Source organism: Candoia aspera, chromosome 3 (genome assembly GCF_035149785.1).
Source record: "Candoia aspera isolate rCanAsp1 chromosome 3, rCanAsp1.hap2, whole genome shotgun sequence".
NCBI lineage: Eukaryota > Metazoa > Chordata > Lepidosauria > Squamata > Boidae > Candoia > Candoia aspera.
Genome location: NC_086155.1, coordinates 29,982,067 through 30,003,085, shown reverse-complemented (window position 1 = coordinate 30,003,085; position 21,019 = coordinate 29,982,067). Strand labels below are relative to the sequence as shown.

The 21,019-nt window shown below is 40.2% G+C and overlaps 1 protein-coding gene across 1 annotated transcript in view; it reads right to left on the bottom strand.

The window, feature by feature from the left end:
* The window catches only part of AHCY (adenosylhomocysteinase), a 44,553-nt gene extending 23,947 nt beyond the window's left edge, over positions 1 to 20,606 (bottom strand). Inside the window, exons 1-6 of the mRNA XM_063297217.1 lie at positions 20,467 to 20,606; positions 14,223 to 14,413; positions 12,906 to 12,981; positions 10,622 to 10,774; positions 2,487 to 2,599; positions 774 to 981 (exon numbers count right to left, since the gene is read on the bottom strand). Of these exons, the coding sequence (XP_063153287.1) occupies positions 774 to 981; positions 2,487 to 2,599; positions 10,622 to 10,774; positions 12,906 to 12,981; positions 14,223 to 14,413; positions 20,467 to 20,494 (769 nt within the window). The 5' untranslated portion in view covers positions 20,495 to 20,606. The remainder of the gene's footprint in view (positions 1 to 773; positions 982 to 2,486; positions 2,600 to 10,621; positions 10,775 to 12,905; positions 12,982 to 14,222; positions 14,414 to 20,466) is intronic.
* Positions 20,607 to 21,019: the final 413 nt, after the last annotated feature.

The window sequence follows — 21,019 nt, the reverse complement described above, 5'->3', positions numbered from 1 at the left end:
TAGCCAGCCTTGGCAAAAATATGGAGCCCTCGTGGTGGTTGCTGCTTCCCTGTGAGGAAAAGTTTGACTGAAAGAAAGGGACTGTGAAGGGGCCAGACTTGGTGAATGGCCGCAAGCTGCCTCTCACTCTGCCCAGTGCCATCTGGCTTTGGTGGATGGCCATCAGTCACTCCCCCAATGGGGTGCTGCGCCCCAAGGAAGCCCAGGATTAGAAGAGAGTAAGCAGGCACACAATGGGAAATATACTGGCTGCTTGCTGCGCTTGCTGGCGGCTGCTGGCACCAGCTCATTGCTTTCAATGTATATTCCCCATTGTGTGCCTGCTTACTCTCTTCTAATCTCTTCTTCTCCAATCTCTCCACTCTGCAAGGTGGGGAAAAAAGAAAAATAACAGGTCGGACCCAGGACAACACATACTGACTGTAATGGCGATCATGTGACTGAGGGAGGCTGCGAATGTTGTAAACGGTCATAAATTGGTTGTATAGTTATTTTTTCAGCACTATCGTAACTTCGAACAGTTGCTGAACAAATGGTCGGTAAGTGAGGACTACCTGTATATTGTATATTTTGTTTTTCTGACACTATATTGGCCTGGATCAGTTTTCTAGCCAAATATGGGATGCTAGAAAACCACTGCATTATCAGATTACAGACACCAAAGTAATACAGTCCCTCCTTTGCAGGGGAGATGGGCGGTGATAAAAATTTGATAAATAAATCAATCAATAAAATACATAACCAAGTTGGGTAAATGTTCCACTGCTTCTCACCTTCCATAGCAGCTTGCAGTGCATTGATGGGATCAATTTCTGTGATGATGACTCTGGCACCAAAGCTTCTCAGGGCTTGAGCACAGCCTTTGCCAACATCACCATAGCCTGCTACAACAGCCACTTTTCCTGCAATCATGACATCAGTGGCACGCTTAATTCCATCAATGAGGGATTCTCGGCAGCCGTAGAGGTTGTCAAATTTACTCTAGGAAAGAAAACAGCATTGAAGGAAACCAAATGTTCTTTATAATTACATGTAAAAGCAAACAAAAAATAGCTGTGTTATTGTACGGAACTAAATTCTACTGAAAAGAACACAGAGATTATTGAACACCTCATGGGTGAGTTTTGTTGCTCATGGAGACTCTGTTCTATGGATAACAAAACAAGCCCATCACTCCAGTAGAAGACAATACAGTATGTGTAGCTCACGGTTGAACTGCGGTGTCCTTGGTGCTCTCTGAGCTTGGCTGTTTGCTTGCAGACATTTTGTTACCTGACTAGGTAACTTCATCACTGCTCAATATCGACCAAGCTCAGAGATCACCAAGAACTCCACAAGCCTATGACTCTATGGGAATTGTGGGTTAGGTTCTGGAGCCTATGGTCATCCTCTTCCGCCCACAAGCACTTCTTCCCATAGCAATTGTCTACACAATTGCACGACCTGTATTTGCTCCTTCTTTTTCTCACACAGCTGTGAAGGATCTCACTGGGTTAGTATAGCTGTCAGACTCCAAGTTGCTTTCTTGCAGCAGAAGTATCTTCTTTGGAGAGATCTGATAGTGGCTGCTGGTGGAGAAAGTTGCTCCATTTTCTGCTTTGTGGCTCATGCTGGCTTCTCCACTGCACTCAGACCTTTCACCATCTTAGTAAGGGAGGACTTTCAATCATGACGCTGGATGCTATTGAGGCTTGCAGACTGTTTGCAGCAACTGGAATAAGCTGCTGGCAATGGGCAAGCAGCAGTAGTATCCAATGGTGCAATGGAGAGATCACTGTGAGCAGTTTACAAGCATTAGCATCCACTGCTCATGGCAATTTCTCGATTATTTTGCTGGGTGCCAATACTATCTACAGATCACTCGCAGGAGAAGCAGCAAATGCAGGCAATTAGCACAAATGATGTAATCAAGGAAGTACTTTACACATACATAAAAGTCCATCTGCCATTTTACACATGCATAAAGTAACCAAAAATTACTGATGGGTTACCCACACTACCTTTTTCAAAGTATCCACAAGACTATTTTAAATTAATTGAAGTTTAGGATCTTCCAAACTTGATGAAAAAAACTTTATTTATTACATTTATATGCTGCCTGACTCCCAATGACTCTGGGCACTTCACAAGTAAAAACATTAAAAAATACAGTAATAGACAAAAATAAAGAATAGAAGATGGCAAGGATGACCAAAAGAAAAAAAAAATCTAAACAGAAATTAAAAAAAAACCCAAACCCACACAAACCTTTAAGCATTTCCAAATGCAAGAAAGACCCATAACATTTTATTTTTAATTTTGATGCCAAGTAGACATCACCTAATTCCCTGCTTCAATGTAGAATTCTATAGCTTCAGCAGGAAGTAGTCATGTACACATAAAGGGGGATGTAGAAACAAGTCCTTTATGGAAAACATGAAGAGACAGTAAGTTACCAGCTAGGGAAGGAAAAAGAAGACAGAACACAAGAATTCTGATTATGTTACCTTGGTGACAGAATCATTAACATTAATAGCTGGCAACTTCAGGGTTCCATTGGCATGCATTTTGTAGAGATTATGGACACCAGTGGTTGTCTCCTCAGATATTCCTTTGATTCCTGCAAGGAAAAATCCAACAGAATTTACTGGACCACTTCTCATAAGAGGTATCTTAGATTTCATTCTGGCAGAAGTTTCTTAGTAATGAGAAGATATAGCTACCTTTTTCACATACAAGAGGATCTAACTCTAAATCCATCTAACCTCCCAGGGTCCCTCCTTGTGGGGGAGATGGGCGGTGATAAAAATATGATAAATAAATAAATAAAATCTATTTATTTCCTTTCAGTATAAACTTTTTAAACAGTGTTTAAATGTTTCAGAATGTTCATTGCATGGACAGAAGAAAAAGATATGTATGGTCAAGAAGGGCTTCACAGTTAATACAGGAAGAGGGATCTTCCCTCAGTGATGGTTAACAACATAACATCCTCAGAAATTGTGAAGCTGTAAGGAACAATACCTGGATTTCAAATAGCCGATATAAAATATTCCTATGCTTACTTCAAGTTGTTAAGTTAATGATGGGACTTAGTCATGATTCATAGAGGGACTCAGTCATGATTCATGGATGCACTGCTGAAGCAGCATCACTTTTCACATTGAGACTACATTTAAGAGGATATTAAGTCCAAAATCACCTGAAACTTGCATAATTGACTATGACATGGTTTGTATCCTCAAAGAAATAAATACATCTACAAATTTTAATACAGGATACGAGAGTTACATGGGCAGATGTAGAGACAGCAAATTCTGACAATTCCATGGTTATGGGCGGGGGGGGAAAGAATATTTATAAGGCCCATTTAACAAGAATGATTTCCACTAGTTATGGATGGAACTGCTTTGCAAATAGTCACTAGGCATGCAATAAATATGTCTTCCATTGAAACATGGTTTCCATTTTTCTTTCGGTTGTAGAAATATGAATATGTTCTACCATGGTAACTATACATATTTTATTATAACTTCATCTGCAGTGGATATATTACAATACAAGAATTGAGAACACTAATAGGCCTAACTAAATAAGGGGGCATATAGCATTTATTGTTTTATTTTCTTCTGTGTGTGTGTGTGTGTGTGTATACACACACACACACATATACACAAAGTGTCCTCTAAATAATTTATATATTATACAATATATATATATACAGCGTGTGTGTGTGTGTGTATAGTAAAGGTAAAGGTTTCCCTTGACGTAAAGTCCAGTCGAATCCGACTCTAGGGGGCGGTGCTCATCTCCGTTTTTAAGCCTTGGAGCCGGCGTTGTCATAGACACTTCCGGGTCATGTGGCCAGCATGACGACTCGGAATGCCGTTACCTTCCCACCAAAGCGGTACCTATTGATCTACTCACATTTGCATGTTTTCGAACTGCTAGGTGAGCAGGAGCTGGGACTAGCAACGGGAGCTCACCCCGCCGCGTGGTTTCGAACCGCCGACCTTCCGATCGACAGCTCAACGGTTTAACCCGCAGCGCCACCACGTCCCTCATGTGTGTGTATACACACATATATATATTAAAAACATTAAATATATACAGTACATAACATTAAATGTGTCCTCTATATGTTTTATTATTGGAGTAAGATCAGACATCATTCTTTATGCCTGTTCATATTCAGGAATATACAGTACCAGAATAAGTTTGTGACTACAGTATCAACATTGGACTGCTTACAAAACACTGATGTTACATTGGCTTTTCATCTCTTTTACAGTAATATCCTTCATTAGGCCAACTAAAGTTCACAACAGCTGACTAAGCACAACTGTATGTGGTTAGCCTTAGGTGGAATCTGGGAACAGAATGCAGAGGTTCCAACTGGATTCTAGACTCCATCAGACTCTTCCACAGACTGATGGAATAAAGCAACAAGAACGTTCAAGCTGGATTGTACATTTTATAAATTACATTAATGTTCTTGTTTCATCAGCCTAATCACCTTACCTAGCTGACCAAGTACATGTAATTTGATAGGTCCCAGTTTGCATATCTGTGGTTCACTCCCATTTCCACACAATAGCCAATGTAGATTTGACTATCAACTTTGTTAAAAAGTTCTTGAGAACTTGAAACCTTAAATGTCATTCTGTGATCTTGAATTCGCTTAATACATTGTTTTATTATGGATTTTGGAATATCCATAAAGCAACTATCTTTCATTTTAAATGTTTCCCTGTTTCAAGGTAAAAAAAGAAATATTAGGAGAGGAAGTATATTTTTGAGAAGGTGGGAACAGCATTAGCTCGTCCGTGTAGTTTCACACTCCACGGATATTGGGTTTCTTATGGAAGAGTGCATTGTAGTAAGTGAAACTTAAGGCACAATTTTCACTGAACAAAGAAATATTATAAGAATATAAAATTTAGCTCTCAAATCAAACAGAAAAGAGAGCTTCACAGAAGTGAACAACAGACTTGCATAATGACATGCTCTGCAGCAATATATTAACTGATAGCCAATGGCCTTGTTGATGCAGTTTAGCAGACTGCACATTCAAGGAAACACAAATTCTGTATGAAAATAATGTTGATAATTAAAGATCTTGATATCACTCCAAACCATTAAATACATCTGGCAAGATTAATGTAATTGACACAAATGCTTGAATCACTGGAAACAACAGAGAAAAAGATCATAAATACCTCACATTGGATGCAAATTGTAAATCTTTAGAAGAATGAGGTAAGAAATAACCAAATATATCCCCATTTGCACCTCTTAGCATTAGAAAAATGAAAAGAGAAAAAAAGTTGAACACATCCTAATCACTTCTGGATATGCAATGGACAATTCTGTCCTACATATCTCCTGAAATATAACTGACACATACTGTAGCCTTTGCAAAATATTTTTTGTTAATGTCAAGAAAAAATGATGAGGACAATAGTTTCTGATAGAGTAGAAAGTGCAAGGCCTCCCTCTAGTGGTCCTTTTACAAAACCCTGTTTGCATAACTTTATATCCCAATTTCCACACACATCCCTTTCATTTTTAGCACGTGGTTTTATGATCACTTGTTGCATCTGCAATTTTTTTTTTTAGAATTTATAAGCTACCATTTCAAGGGACGCGGTGGCGCTGCGGGTTAAACCGCTGAGCTGTCGATCGGAAGGTCGGCGGTTCGAAACCGCGCAGCGGGGTGAGCTCCCGTTGCTAGTCCCAGCTCCTGCTCACCTAGCAGTTCGAAAACATGCAAATGTGAGTAGATCAATAGGTACCGCTTCGGCGGGAAGGTAACGGCGTTCCGAGTCGTCATGCTGGCCACATGACCCGGAAGTGTCTATGACAACGCCAGCTCCAAGGCTTAGAAACGGAGATGAGCACCGCCCCCTAGAGTCGGATTCGACTGGACTTTACGTCAAGGGAAACCTTTACCTTTACCTTAAGCTACCATTATGGCTTAAGAAATCCTTACAGAAGCTATCTACTAGTAACTCTGCCCATTCCCATGCCCATGAAAGCTTCGATCCTTGTGCAATTTTGGTTTCTACATAACTATATATGCCAGAGGAGCATAATTTAACAGAAGTAGAGATTCATAAAAGCAGCCACATAAATCATGTAACCCTGCAATACCTTATCTATATGTGATCCTCTTTATGTGACCAAATGGTCCTGCTCCTTGATAAAAAAGACAAAAGGTGTGTTCTAGAGCAGTTATGCTCAAGCCAATATAGTTTAAAATAAAGTTGCAGAATATAAGGCATCATGGTTACATGTAGCACCTAATGTTGCCACTGTACTGCAAGTTTTAATGCAACAGACAGAAAAAATGGTAAGATGGAAAGCAACCACACTAACTGCACTTTGTTGATTTATGTTTAATTAACTGTAATTTAAAGTACATTGAGTCTTGACCCTGCCTATAGCGCCTAGCATGTCACTAAAAAGTCAAGTGCAGCCCTGACCTTGAACAATTGCTCTCACTTGAGCTTAAGCAATTACAAAATGTCCAAAAGTACACAAGCCTAGAAACAAATTGTATAATGTAGCACATTCTAAGAGACACAACATTTATTTTACAAGAGCTCAGTTTGAGAGAATGTTCACCTTTTTTATCCCATATGATATTCAGGTGGACATCAAAGTATTAGAACAATGCCTGGGTAACATTGATGGACCTGATAAACAAGCAGCATTATTGCCACTAAAGGGACCAATGTTGGAAGATCTTGGTCTGTCTCCTCATCCTTGTCTGCTGTTAAAAATAACTAAATAGGATATTAGGGGCTTAACTTTCAGGTTTCAATTTCACTATCAGCAAAGAGCTTTCCTCAGATTTGTTGATTAATCTTGGTTCTTAACTTCAATTGAGTTTCTCCAAGTTTCATGTTCTTCCAATATTTGGGTTTTTTAATCTTTAGGAACTTTTCCATTTACCTCATTTACTGAATACATTGATATATGCAGTTTGCTGATTACGCGGACTGCCATTTAAGACAGTTTGGATTTGCACTGTACTGGGACTAGATGTTGATGATAAAGCCTTGAGTTCTGATCCTGAGAGGCAATCCTGCTCTTGTCAGGCATAGTTCCAAAGTTCTAAATGAACACCTATTTATTGAGAGAATAAAAGCATTACAGTACTAAGCTATTTCTACATGTCTTCAAAGTTCAGATAATAGAAATTAGTACATTCTATGTGGCACCAATCAGGGAACAGCATGACACATTGTATCACTATATACTGTGTGTGAGTGTATATATATATATATATATATATATGCATATGTATATGTATATGTATACATATGCATATGTATATGTATATATACAGTATATATGATAGATATACCACTATAGCATTAGACTTTTTACTAAAGCCAAATGCTAAGATATCATGGCCTGATTCTGCCATGCAATACACACAGATGCCATTCTTGATAGTACTTAAACCTACCATGACATCTAGGAATGCTAAAAGGATGCTCCCTCCCTACAAGTCCTTTTTCTTCAAAAAAAAAACCCCAAAACAATCTACCCCTAATAGTTGATCTGAATTTTCTGAATTTAGGTTTTTTTTACATTTAAACTTGGATGTTTTATATTCTGTGGTAAATTATGTAAAAAATGAAAGCACTGACCATTTTATCTTTCTCACTGGAAGGGGAAATTATTTTTATTTAGGTGAGCTTTTGATGCGTGAGCAAGTTTTAGTTAGCGAGATGAGTCTGGGCACTTACTAATCCATTTTACAAGATTTTCAATTGTAGCATTAATTAGTTTGCTGATTTTTATTAACCGTCTTGAATGCCATTTGTTTATTAGAAAAACAGAATGCAAACCCAGCAAATAAATAGAGAAGATATGAACAGCAGACCAGACTTTCTGGTAGTCAGAAGCACTACACTAACTACTAAATCAGTGTTTTTTAAACAGCAAAACATGATGAAGAAGAACAACACTGTGCTATCACGGAAGTGCGTATCCTTCTGAGCAATTCATAAAAAACATTATTTTGGCAGCAGTTCAAAATGCTCCTCCTCTAAAACAAGGGAACAATTAGAATTGGAAGGTCCTATTTGTCACTGGTTTAATTTCACACAACTGTCAGAATGGTTTAATTTGAATAAGAAGGTATATAATTTTGTTAATGAAAAAACACAATTTGAAATGGAACTTTGTACAAACGATGAGCATCTTATTAAGAAAATGTATAAAATGTTGTTGCGACTGAATTTAGAAGATGAGTATGTTGAAGATTGTATGATTAAACGGACTAAAAATATTGGGTATAATATTATGCTTGAACAATGGGAGAATATGTGGAACAAAGTATGAAATTTACTCTGAATTATAATTTGAAAGAGAAATTTTATAAAATGAGGTACCATTGGTATTTAACTCCTGATAAGCTGTCCAAAATGTAAAATGGAGTATCAAATGTTTGTTGGAGATGTTTACAGGGTGAAGGAACTTTCCATCATTTATAGTGGACTTGTGGAAAAGCTAAGAAATTCTAGAATCAGATATGTATTATTATTCAAAAGATCCTCAAAGTGGACTTACAATTGAAACTGGAGCTGTTTCTCTTGGGTTTGATGGGCCAACAATTTGAGAAGCAACATGGAATTTTGTTCTTATATGTGATAACAGCAGCAAGACTCTTATACACTCAAAGATGGAAGGATGCACAAATTCCCTCAATGTAGGATTGGATGATTAAGTTAATGGAACTGGCACAAATGGATAAACTGACAGCATTGATAAGAGAAAATACTGTAACTGGATTTATTTCTATTTGGAAGCTGCTTTTGGACTATTTGCTTGTTAACGGAAAAAAATGAAGTTCTGATTTTGGGTTTTGATGATTAAATGGTTTCATTTTAGAGAAATACTGTTACTAAATGTTTAATTAATAGCAAGAGATTAACTTTTAAGTGCTTTTATATCTGTGTTGAAGAAGGTCGGAAGTCACCTGTCTTTTATGTTTTTCTGTCTATTCTTGCACTGTTTTAGTTTTTCTTGTTTCTTTTTTAGACTTGCATTCTATCTGTTCTATATTCTGTATTTGGTGTTTTAATTATATTCTGAAAAATTAATAAAGTTTTATGATAAAAAAAATGCTCCTCCTCAAGTCCCAAGGTTTTATTGCTGTTTTATATGTTCTATTTAAATTCCTAGCCTAGTACATAAGGTCAAAAGAAATGTCATAGTAACTCAGCAGAGCAGCAACTTGAACATTTTCGTTCTCTTTAAATCTTCCACGTCACCATGTAATTCATAACAATACTACCTAGAACATTCCTGAACAGATTAGGATTTAGAGGATTAAAAAATGGGGAAAAACTTTCAAGGGGATCCTCAAGAGAAAACATTTCCTCAAAATCAGAGTCGTTGTTATACGAGATGGGTGGTGAATAAATATTGTAGATAAATAAATAAATAAAATCAAAAAGATAGTACTGATCTTTTGGTTTGGTTGTGTTCCAAAAAGTTTGTCATGTATTTGCTGCATCTATGAAAGACATTCAGTCTATAAGGAATACATAAATGACATCACTTCTTGATTCATTTGGCATTGTTACAAAAAAAGTTCAATATTGAATTCAGATATATATATATATATATCTAGTGAAGCCTCATTGTTGTTGCAGCTGCAAAAAGTCTGAGCGTAGCACTCTAAATACTCAGAAATTTGCAAAGGGAGGGGAGAAGAAAATGACTCATAGCTATAAAATGAGTTTAACTTCAAACTGTCATGGAATTTCAGATGCACACTGACTATATGCTACCACTTAGGTCAGATTTTTTTAAAAACTTGGAACAATTTTAACAACTTTAAAAGACATCAAAATATAGAATGTACATCTCACTTACAAAAGATAAAGAATACTTAAATAGGTTTATCTAGCTTCTCAAGGCAAGTTCAGATATTTACCAAAGGAGGGATTTTTATTTTATAAAAATATTTATAGTTCTTTGTTAATATAAAGTAAAAATACAGGGACATGCCACACAGAAGCCCATATCCATAATACCCCAAACTGGGCAACATTTCCACCCTATTGAGGGGTAATTGTGGCTGGGTAAGCCAAGGACACCTATATCCATGATAACATTTCTGGGACTTATTATGTAAGGTGTGTGATGAGCAACCTGATGCCCTCCATATGGTTTGTACGCTACATGAGAATAAGGGGGCCACTTGGGAAAGGAGTCCAAATCAATCTTCACATCTAAGGTGGGCATTCTGCATTACTGAAGGTGAAGGTTGCAGTGGGTTTGGCAACACTAGAGAGAGGAACTGAAAGGACTTAGAACATTCTGGAGTTTTTCCTAAACATTGGGGGAAAGTTTAATGCGAATAAATCCTCCTTTACTGTATGCTAAGTCAATCAGGGCTTACAATATACTTTGTGGGTATTTCCTGCCTCACAGGTAGTGTCCCTTGTTTTGGGTGACTAGGAGTTTTACCCATCCTGCCTTTCATTTATTGCCATCCATTTAAAAATGAAACAATTATCTCCCCAATGTTTGAAGGTTCTGAAGGATTCTGAATTCCCAAATGAATTCTCCTTTGCCATTGGAGAATTCTAAGTGTTTTGAAAGACTAGACGGTTACCTTTCAAGAGCTGAGGATATTTGGTATGAACCAAGCTGGTGAGGTCTCCACCATCATCAAGAATCATGTTCAGAGGTTGTCCATCCTTGAAATAAAGGGTCTGTTCGATACACCATATATATTCTTCATCTGTTTCCCCTTTCCAGGCATACACTAGGCCCAAATCAAACATAAAACATACATCTTATAATTTCTCCAGCAGTGCTCAGTTATAACCAATTGAGTGAAGTTTGAGTTCTTAATTACAGGAAATGCTATCCTAATATTCAAATTTTCCCTTGAGGCAACAAAAAATATTCTCTGCATACAAAACTTATTTTCCCTCTGACTCATGCCTATTAAAACTTTGACCAGACCTCATCAGCTTCTCCTTAATCCAAGACACTAATGCAATAAGCCTTTCAGTAGAGAAAGGCAGTAAAAAAAATGCAGTCTAAATGTAAAAACTACAAAAGTATTAGTGGAAAGGCAAGAGCACTTTTGTTAAGTAAATTAGCTTTATTTAACTCAAGGTAAAGATTAATGGCTAGATCAGCCTTCTTCGAACTGGTTACTCTTCAGATGTTGAAACTCCCAAAAATTCTCAGCAATGGCCCTGCTGGCTGGGGAATTCTGGGAGTTGAAGTCTATACCACTTAAAGTCAACTTAGTTGAAGAAGGCTGGAAATATCAACAGATGCTGGAAAAATGAATTTGCCAGCAGATATGAAGAGAGAGAGAGAGGCAGATTAGACACATTTCCTCACTCTCAAGTCAACATACTTAACAACTTTTCTAATGAAAGAAAGCAAGGAATTACTGAGAAATAAAGGGCTACTGAAATCCCTCAATTTTCAACTCCCTTCGTCCAATCAAACTGTTAGTCAATGTATTCATCTTTTAAAATACATGTCAGTGTATCCTCTAGAGGAGTTAGCCATGTTAAGGCTCCTGAAACAAAGGTAATTTCCTTCTAAGTATTTTGAGCAGTGTTTCTCGACCTTGGCAACTTGAAGATGTGTGGACTTCAACTCCCAGAATTCCCCAGCCAGCAGAGTTGAAGTCCACACATCTTCAGGTTGCCACGGCTGAGCATATTATTTTATAGATTACAGTAGAAATAAAAATACATTGTTCACCCATTCATGTTTGGTTCTTTTGTTGCTTCTAACTCTTTTTCCTTTTTTTAACTTTAATTCCAATACATTATTCCCTATGCAGACCATGGGCTACTCTTCCATAGCCTTTGCAATATATCCTTAATAAGCTGGATCCAAACCAGCAAGCAGGGCTTTAGTTCTATTTATTTTCATGGAAATGAAGCATAAACTTTTTAGTCAGGATTAACCCAATAACATTATGAGCATTTTTTGTTTCTCATGACAGATGCAAAAATAGTCACCGATGTTAAATTCAAACAGTTTAATCATCATGTCCATCATACCACGATACTGCAAAACTAAGCCACACCCTAGGACCATGCAGATTACAGATACATCTCTCTGGCTTGAATAATTGAGGCATGGCTATTCTGCCTCCCTGGCACAATTTTGGTATGTGCGCTACAGAGAAGCATTACAAGGAAAGCAGCTATACCACTGATTAGAAGCTATCACACTTCATTTCTTACAAATACTACTCTAAAGCCTACATCAGGCTTCAGAGTTTATTGGCCACAAAGAAATTTTATTGTGACAAATGAGAAATCTAAATCTCCCAAAGCCCAAGATGGTCTTAAATACTGTGAAATCATTCTTCAACATACTGCATCACTAGTATGTAAAAGCAGGCCATATCACCTAAGCACTCCAGAGCAAACAAGAAAAATATAAGCTGTCAGTGGGCTCCTTGTATTGAGATCACTTAGAAGTGAGTACACTCATTATATTGGATCCAACATTTTGAAAAAGGGTACATTTCTGTTGAATGTACCCTTTTTCAAAATGTTGGGTCCAGTATAATATAGGTAATACAGAATCTTCAAGGTCATATATCTGCTAGTTTTAAGATCAATAGCTTTTTGATTCAAGTCTTCTATAGTACCTATATTATTTTTCTCCTGCAGTTCCAGATTTTTTTTCATTTATTTTTGTTTATTAATGATAAAGCAGCAGCCTAGGGTTTTTTTTTCACTAGGATGAGGCCACAACAGGAAGTTGCCCTGATAGCACAACATTCAGACTGAGAAACCATTGTTATTAGGAACCCCAACACTTTTTTTTCTGTTCTCTCCAATTTTATTTGACACTCACAAGACTAAATAAATGAGGTCAGGAATGTAACTGTTAACAATCCAAAACATTACCAGGAATCCCAGTTTTGGCAATAGCTGCAGCAGCATGATCTTGTGTGGAAAAAATATTGCAACTGGACCACTGGACCTTGAAAATAATGATAATTCAAAATGCATACATCAGCACTATATTTTATAGCTATATACAGTTAATGAAGCAATCCCCAAAGCTTACTATTTGACAGAATTTGACTGGGGGGAGGAGGAGTGCTTCAAAGACAAATAGTTTGAAAAATCAGGAGCTCAATTATTTCCCAATGAAAGCTGAGTCAGAGTTCAAAACATTGTACCCGGTTAAACTAAAGCTTTCCAAAACTCAGTAACCGAAAATCAGAATGTAATTGGACTTTGAAGATAACTGCTCACTTAGGTTTCTTTTTCTAGCTTTAGTCAAAATTTTCCAATAGCTTTCTTTTTCATATCCAGTTAATCATGACATTGTAAGGAAATCTTACAGGTGGTTAGTCTGCAGCTGGGTTCAGACACTGCTCTATGCAATGCCATAGTTTCTTCGGTTCTGTTGCACAAACCCATTAACTGCAGTGTTATAGTTTGGCACAAAAACAGCCCATTGCACTTATTCAACGAACTACAGCTTAGGAAAACTGAGCACAATCAACCCAAGATTAAGGAACTCTCTTGGCAAACTAATTTGCAGGGGGTCAATGTTCCAATCACAGGCTTTTCGCCTGCAAACAATAATTTCAGATGAGCAAATAGTACATGCTCTGTGTTCATGCACTATGTTAAGCCATAATTGCTGGGTTCATAGATACAAACAAATCATTACAGCATGTGACCCTATCCTTTTTATCAGTGCCAGAATACAGATGGGAAGCAGAGTTCTCTCTGTGCCAGAACTGTGATGGTAGTTCTCAGTCTCTACAGCCACCACTAGAGCACATCATGCCTACCAGCTAGAAATACTCTGAAGCACTAAGCCGTAATTTTATCAACCATGCTTTATTGAATAAACCAGCTTAACTGAGTTTGCACATGGTGTGCCAAAACCAATGATTTACAAGCCACAATGACTAAGTTCACATATCACACTAAACTGTAACATTCTTACATGATTATGTATGGAAAGATTCAATGTAAACTACAACTACAACTACAAAATGTTTAATGTGGCATGGAGAAATAGCCCCCACAGCTTTGAGAGAAATTTAAGTAAACAATTAAACTTTCCCAATAATACATTATTTATTTGGTTTTCTTTTTAACTGCTTCTATCAACTGTAAACTCTGTAGGGGCCATCCAGTGTCATCCTAATACATCACAACCATTTCCGTCATGAATGCAACTTAACCCAAATGCAGCTTTACCTCTGCCCCCAGAGCTATCAGAGTTTCAATCAGAACTGCAGTCTGCACAGTCATGTGTAGGCAACCAGCAATCCGAGCTCCTTTCAATGGCTTTGTTGGGGAGTACATCTCACGCATCTTCATCAGCCCTGGCATCTCATTCTCAGCAATGTCCAGAGCCTTGCGTCCCCATTCAGCAAGGCTGATGTCAGCTGCAGGTTAAGGAAATAACAGAAATTGAAATACTGCATTCAAAACTATGATCCAGCCTTCTCCAAATTTCCAGAATAAAATTTTAAAAAATGAAGTATAAGTCCCAAATGCTACACTAGAAATATTTGTTAGTTTAATATTTATAACATGTACTATTGACAAGAAGAAATTACAACTTGCATGAATTTAAAGTCTTTGAAGCTAAGTGCTCCTAGAATAATGGTCGATGTGTAAGTGTTTCATGGAATAGCTGAGTTCTGAAGTTAAAAGTTTAAAAAAAAAACACAATGGGCACCTGTCAGCCTTTCAAGAACTAGAGGGAAATCCACCACCACCCGAACCATCATACAAGCTCCATACAATTGTCATTTATCAAATGTTATGACTTGATAGCAATTGGGTCTATGTTACAACAACTAGTTTTGTTAGAAATATAGGAAATTTCTTTCTACAGCAATAACTCCATCTTAAAAAGAGGATAACCAACCAATAGTGCTCTTTGCTGAGACCCAGTAAAGCAATTCTTACAGGGATATGCATCTCAATGTAATTTTTTTTCTTGAAGTACCACTGCTCAAGTTGATGTCATCAAGTTCTAAACTTCTAACGCCTAAACAGATAGCAAAATTATAACAAGAAAAAGGGGAATGTGCAAAGTTGCTTCTGCCATCCTGTTTTATGTGGGGATTGTTAAGAGAGCACAAGCCATTTTTATATCTTGATGAAAAGAAAATTCATGAGGAACCATCAGTTTACTTAGATTTAGCAACCATAAACAAAAAAAAATCATAAAGATTATTGTAAAAAAGAAAACAAAAACAGCAGCAACAATATTCAAACACCAAGGAAATACAATGTTACAGGTCTTGGAAGGAGAATGGGAAAGAACAGCTGCCATACAGTACTGTAATCCCAGAATGAATCCTTTTCTACTCACATTATTTTATCTCACTTACAATTTTCTTTTTAAAAAAGCCTATAACAGCATTTAGTACTGTTAAATTCCTTTGTGATCCACTCTCAAGTTTCACTAATACCATTAACCTAAATAATGGTTATTTATATAATTAATTATATAATTAATTAACCTAAATAATATTGCATGGTCAACAGCATCTGCTGTGTGTCATAGTTACAACAACTAGTTTTGTTAGAAATATAGGAAACTTCTTTCTACAGCAGTAACTCCACATGTCACCTCCCGGGCTGCTTTTACCAGCCAGGAAGGACATGGGTGTAGATGACATGTGGTGGCATTCACATGCCTGGCTGGGCCCGGGGGGGGGGGGGTACCCCTCTCAGAAATGTGCCCGGCCAGGTTTCAGGTGTGGCACCAGCCGAGACACCGGGGCAGGGGAGGTGGGGTGGCGGTTGTCATCCAAAAGTCTCTACTGGCCTTCAGGGGCGCTGCTCCACAAGTGACTGGCTGTGAGACCATTATTAAAGTTGGATTCCCAAGAACAGTTGGGAGTGTTGCTGCTGTACCAGCCTCCCTGCTGTGTGGCAACCTTCCTGCCTGGGCTGCTGGAGGCTGTGGAGTTCCCCAGGCTTATGGTTCTGGGGAAATTCAACCTGCCATCCCTGGGGCATGCCTCAGAGGCGGCTCGGGAGTTCATGGCTACCATGGCAGCCATGGGCCTGTCCCAGATTATTCAGGACCCAACTCAAGACAATGGCCTCACCCCTGACTTGGTTCTCTTGTCAGAGTAGTGGGAATGTGATCTGAGGGGAGAGCTAGATCTGTCCCCGTTGTCATGGTCAGACCACACCCTGGTGGCCTTGAGATTCTCTTGTGCCGCCCCACTCCGCAGGGAGGCAGGACCCATTTGATTGGTCCGCCTCCGGCGACTGATGGATCTGGTAGGGTTTCAGAGGGAGCTGGGGGTTATACCTGAGGATCTACTGCACAGTCCATCAGAGGTCCTAGCCGCAGCCTGGAATAGGGAGGCAGCTGGGGCCTTGGACAGGATCACACCTGTGCGGCCTCTCTTGCCCCATTCAGCCCAAGACTCCCCATGGTTCATGGAGGAGTTGAGGGTCCTGAAGAGGGTTAAGAGATGTCTAGAGCGCCGCTGGAGGAAGACAAAGATTCAATCTGACTGAACACAAGCTAGAGCCATTATTAAGGCCTACCTTGTGGCTATAAGAGTGGCGAAATGTCAATATTTCTCCGGTCTTATTGCGTCCACAGAATGCCTCCTGGCGGCCCTGTTTAAGATCACTCGTTCCCTTTTGGGTAAGGTAGATTCAGTTACCCACCTACAGGGCCGTGCAGAGGAGTTTTCTGAGCATCTGCAGGATAAAATCGCTCAGATCTGCTCCAAGTTGGACTCTAAGCATGAGGCACAGTCTGAGGAGATGCCGAGGGAGTGTACTTACCATGTTATCTGGGATTGGTTTGATCCTGTTAGGCCCGAGGAAGGGGACAGGATCCTCCGGACTCTGAACGCCACCACGTCATCTAGACCCATGCCCTTCCTGGCTGGTAAAAGCAGCCCAGGAGGTGACATGTGGTTGGGTCCAGGTGATGAGTAATACATCCTTGAGAGAGGGGGTATTTCTGGGTGCTTTCAAGGAAGCGCTGGTACACCCCCTCCTCAAGAAACCATCACTGGACCCTACTGTGCTAGACAATTTTCGTCCTGTCTCCCACCTTCCCTTTTTGGGGAAGGTGGATGAGAAAGTGGTGGCATTACACCTCCAGAGGATTCTGGATGGAACTGTCCTAACAGTCAGGAAACCACGCTGAGACAAGGAATAGGTCTCTAGTGTTTATTACTGCTACATAAGACAGAAAATCCTAACAAACTGAAGAAGCGTGGGAAAAACCCAGGCAGATAAACCCCAAAAGTCAAGGCGGGTCTGTTCTGTGTCTCTTTGAATGGCTGCTTAACTCCTCAGTACTACGCATGCGTTTTCCCCCCTGGATAGGGCCCCCCTCCTGCTCACCATCAGTGGTCATGGCAGAAACAGATTATCTAGACCCCTTCCAGTCAGGTTTCAGGCCAGGATACAGGCCAGAGACTGCATTGGTTGCGCTTATGGATGATCTCTGGCGGGAGTGGGATGGGGGGAGTGTATCCATCCTGGCTCTTCTTGACCTCTCAGCGGCTTTCGATACCATCGACCATGGTATCCTTTTGGGATGGCTCAGGGAGTTGGGGGTGGGCGGCGTGGTTTTGTGCTGGTTCACCTCCTTCCTCCAGGGCCAGTCCCAATCAGTGGTGATAGGGGATGAGAGATCCAACCCTCAACCCCTCTTGTGTGGGTTCCGCAGGGTTCAGTTCTCTCTCCTCTTCTATTTAATGTCTACATGAAGCCACTGGGTGAAATCATCCATCACTATGCAATGAGGTATCATCAGTATGCTGATGATACTCAATTATCTCCATCCCGGGTGAGGTAAGCGATGCAGTGTCTGCCTTGTCTCAGTGCTGGGGGCTGTGGGGGCCTGGATGGGGAACAACAGGCTTCAGCTGGACCCTGGTAAGACGGAGTGGCTGTGGGTTGATGACTTCTCTACATCCAGGAAGTTATCATCTTTAGTTCTGGATGGGGTTGCACTGCCCCATTCAGACCCGGTGTGGAACCTGGGTGGGGGTCCTCCTGGACTCGCGACTCCTGCTCAAAGAGCAGGTGGCAGTTGTGGCCAGAAGGGCCTTTGCGCAACTTCGTGTTGTGCGCCAGCTACGCCCTTTCCTGGAGTGAGATGCCCTCCGAACAGTCACTCATGCCCTGGTCATCTCCCATATAGACTATTGCAATGTGCTCTACATGGGGCTACCCTTGAAGAGAATCTGGAAGCTTCAACTGGTCCAGAATGCGGCTGCGTGGGTAGTTATTGGTGCCCCAAGATCAGCACATGTGACACCACTCCTGCGTGAGCTGCACTGGGTGCCGGTTTGCTTCCGGGTCCAATTCAAGGTGTTGGTTATCACCTTTAAAGGCCTACATGGCATGGGGCCAGGGTACCTGAGGGACCATCTCATCCCCATTACATCATCCCGTCCCACCTGGTCATGTAGAGAGGGCATGCTACGGACCCCATTGGCGAGGGAATTCCATCTAGCAGGGTCCAGGAGGCAAGCCTTCTCTGCAGTGGTGCCCGCCCTTTGGAACATTCTGCCCCGGAGGTGAGGCAGGCACCTTTGCTTCCAGCCTTCCAGAAGAATTTGAAAACCTGGTTCTGCCACCTTGCTTGGGATGGGAAGGGCAATAGCTCTTCCTGGAGGTGGCTGGTACCATAGTGTCCACCCCATTGAATGAGAGCTTTTTGCCACAGGGATCTTATATTTATCTATTTATAATGATGGTCTGTATTATAATTTATGTTTTATGGTTTTAATTTATTTTGTTGTAAACTGCCCAGAGTCCCCCTTTGTGGGGGATGGGTGGTGACACAAATTTGAAATATAAATAAATAAACTTCTAATGGTGGCCATTTTGAGGACTCATACACCAAACAGAAAGTGAATACCCTAAGATTGGAGACCTCATTCAGTGGAATCATGGATGCTTAACTGGAAATAAACCCAAGAGAGGCAGCAGGTATTGCACCAGGCAAAGCATATAAAAATGTTGAAATGATAGAGAAGCGAAAAAATGCTGATGCAAAGCACCTAATAATTGACTTTAGTCAACTTTACCCTAGAACAAAACCTAGGTGATTTGTGCATGTACATACATGCCTGACTTCAGAGATGTTACCTGTTGAAAGGAAAATAGCAGGAGAGAAACAAGTTTTACTCAATGAACACTGTTTAGAGTATTTTGTTAAGATATCTAAATTGCCATAGGAAACATCAGGATCTCCTGATACAAAATAACCTTTTCGAATTAGTAACTATTACTTGTATGCTCTCAAACACAGAAGGTCAGAGTAGCCTTATCGAACATGGTGTTCTGTGGATGTTCAAAGGTTGTAAATGGCCAAAGGTTGAGAATTATGGGAGCTACAGTTCAGTGGTAAAGCTGGCCTAAAGATTTCCCCACATTGCCCAGCTTATACATAATTGCACTTTCCAATTCTGACCGCTTAAATGGATGGCATACCTCCAACGTCACACTAGTTCATTGAGGTATTGCTACACTGTCTGTGGAATGTTCAAGGTCCACCAAAGATGGTCCAAATTCAGCAAAATTAAGAATATTGCAATAATCTAAAAAGCTCTAATTCTAAAATTTGTAAATGGAAGCTCTATTTCATGCTTGTCCACAAATGCTTCCATTATGATCACTGCTCTTTTAGAGTGGGGGGGGGGAGGAGCCAAGATGGCCATGAGTGCACACTGTTCTTTTAGAGTGTGAAAAGTTAACAAGTCTTGATTCTGTATAGCATTTGATTTTATGCATTTGGAGAAACAATTTGCCTTTTAAAAAAGGTTATCTCTCGTTCCGGATTGAATGTCAAGTAACAGCCCTTTCCTTTTGTAGAAGTAATTATAAATCATGAATTCGCTTAGCAGCCAGAGGGCAGCGGTTGCTTGACAGCATGTCCTCAGGAGCATGACGGGAAATGTAGTCTTTCAGTTGCAAGACTCGAACATCGTCCTGTTACTGAGCAGTCAGAAGAACTACACTTCCCGAAAGCCACTTTTCCCTCCAGAGCCACATGGCGTTTGCTCAGATATTACATGGGAACGATCTAATAGTCAATCTGAAATCCATGTTGACTACAGAAGAAAAACGTACGCCTTCCCACATTATACAAGCAGCACTAGCGAGAATCACCCCTTTAATTTTCAGATCAATTTTCAATTAATGACAATCGGTTGCGTCTAAATCCTCCTTGGAGAGGAAGAATGATGTATCAATCTTTCAAGATCCTTTTCGATGTATAAAACACCTCCTCTTTTAGTTTCAAAAAGAGCCAAAGGCACAGTAAAACAAAAGCATCGGATGCTTCTTTCCTAAATGTTTCCCAGAACGCGAGACCTTGGCCATTGCTCTTTTTGCAATAAGCCGCAGAAAGGAAACAGAACTGCCTCTGCAGGCCTCGCATGGGGACCGCTTACGGCACGAAGAAGAAAGAATAGGAGAATTAACTACTTACCAACTTTGTACGGCAGCTTGTCGGACATGCTGACACTTTCGCAGTGCAAAAGAGAAGGGGAAAGAAAGCAAACGTCTAGATGGGCAAAGAAAAGCCACCGGCGCCAAAAGCAGGCTTTAAATAGACTCGCCTACTTTTGCAAATCCTCGAGGCACGTCCACCAATCCCCGTTTGCGGCACGATGTGGGCGTGGCCACGGAATGCTAGAAGGGAGGAAGTTGCTGCCCGGGCGGTGGGGAGGAGGGCCGCGGATCGTGGCGTATATGTGTGTGGGGGGGGGTTGGGGAGAAACACCTCCTTTTTGCAAACGTCACGGAGCCATTACGTTCTTTGTGTCTGTTCTTGTGTTGGTGCTATGTTGAGGCCGCTACAATACAGTGCAATAATCCGGACGACCATTAGGTGGCAAAAAGTTACTTTTCCGTATCTATTTGCTGCCAACTAATGATGGCCACCTTGATAATTTCGTGCAGTCTGGAAACCTCCAAGCCGCTGCATCCTAAGTCATTTTCTTTCAGGTGAATGTGGGTATACAAAGAATCACAAAACTCTG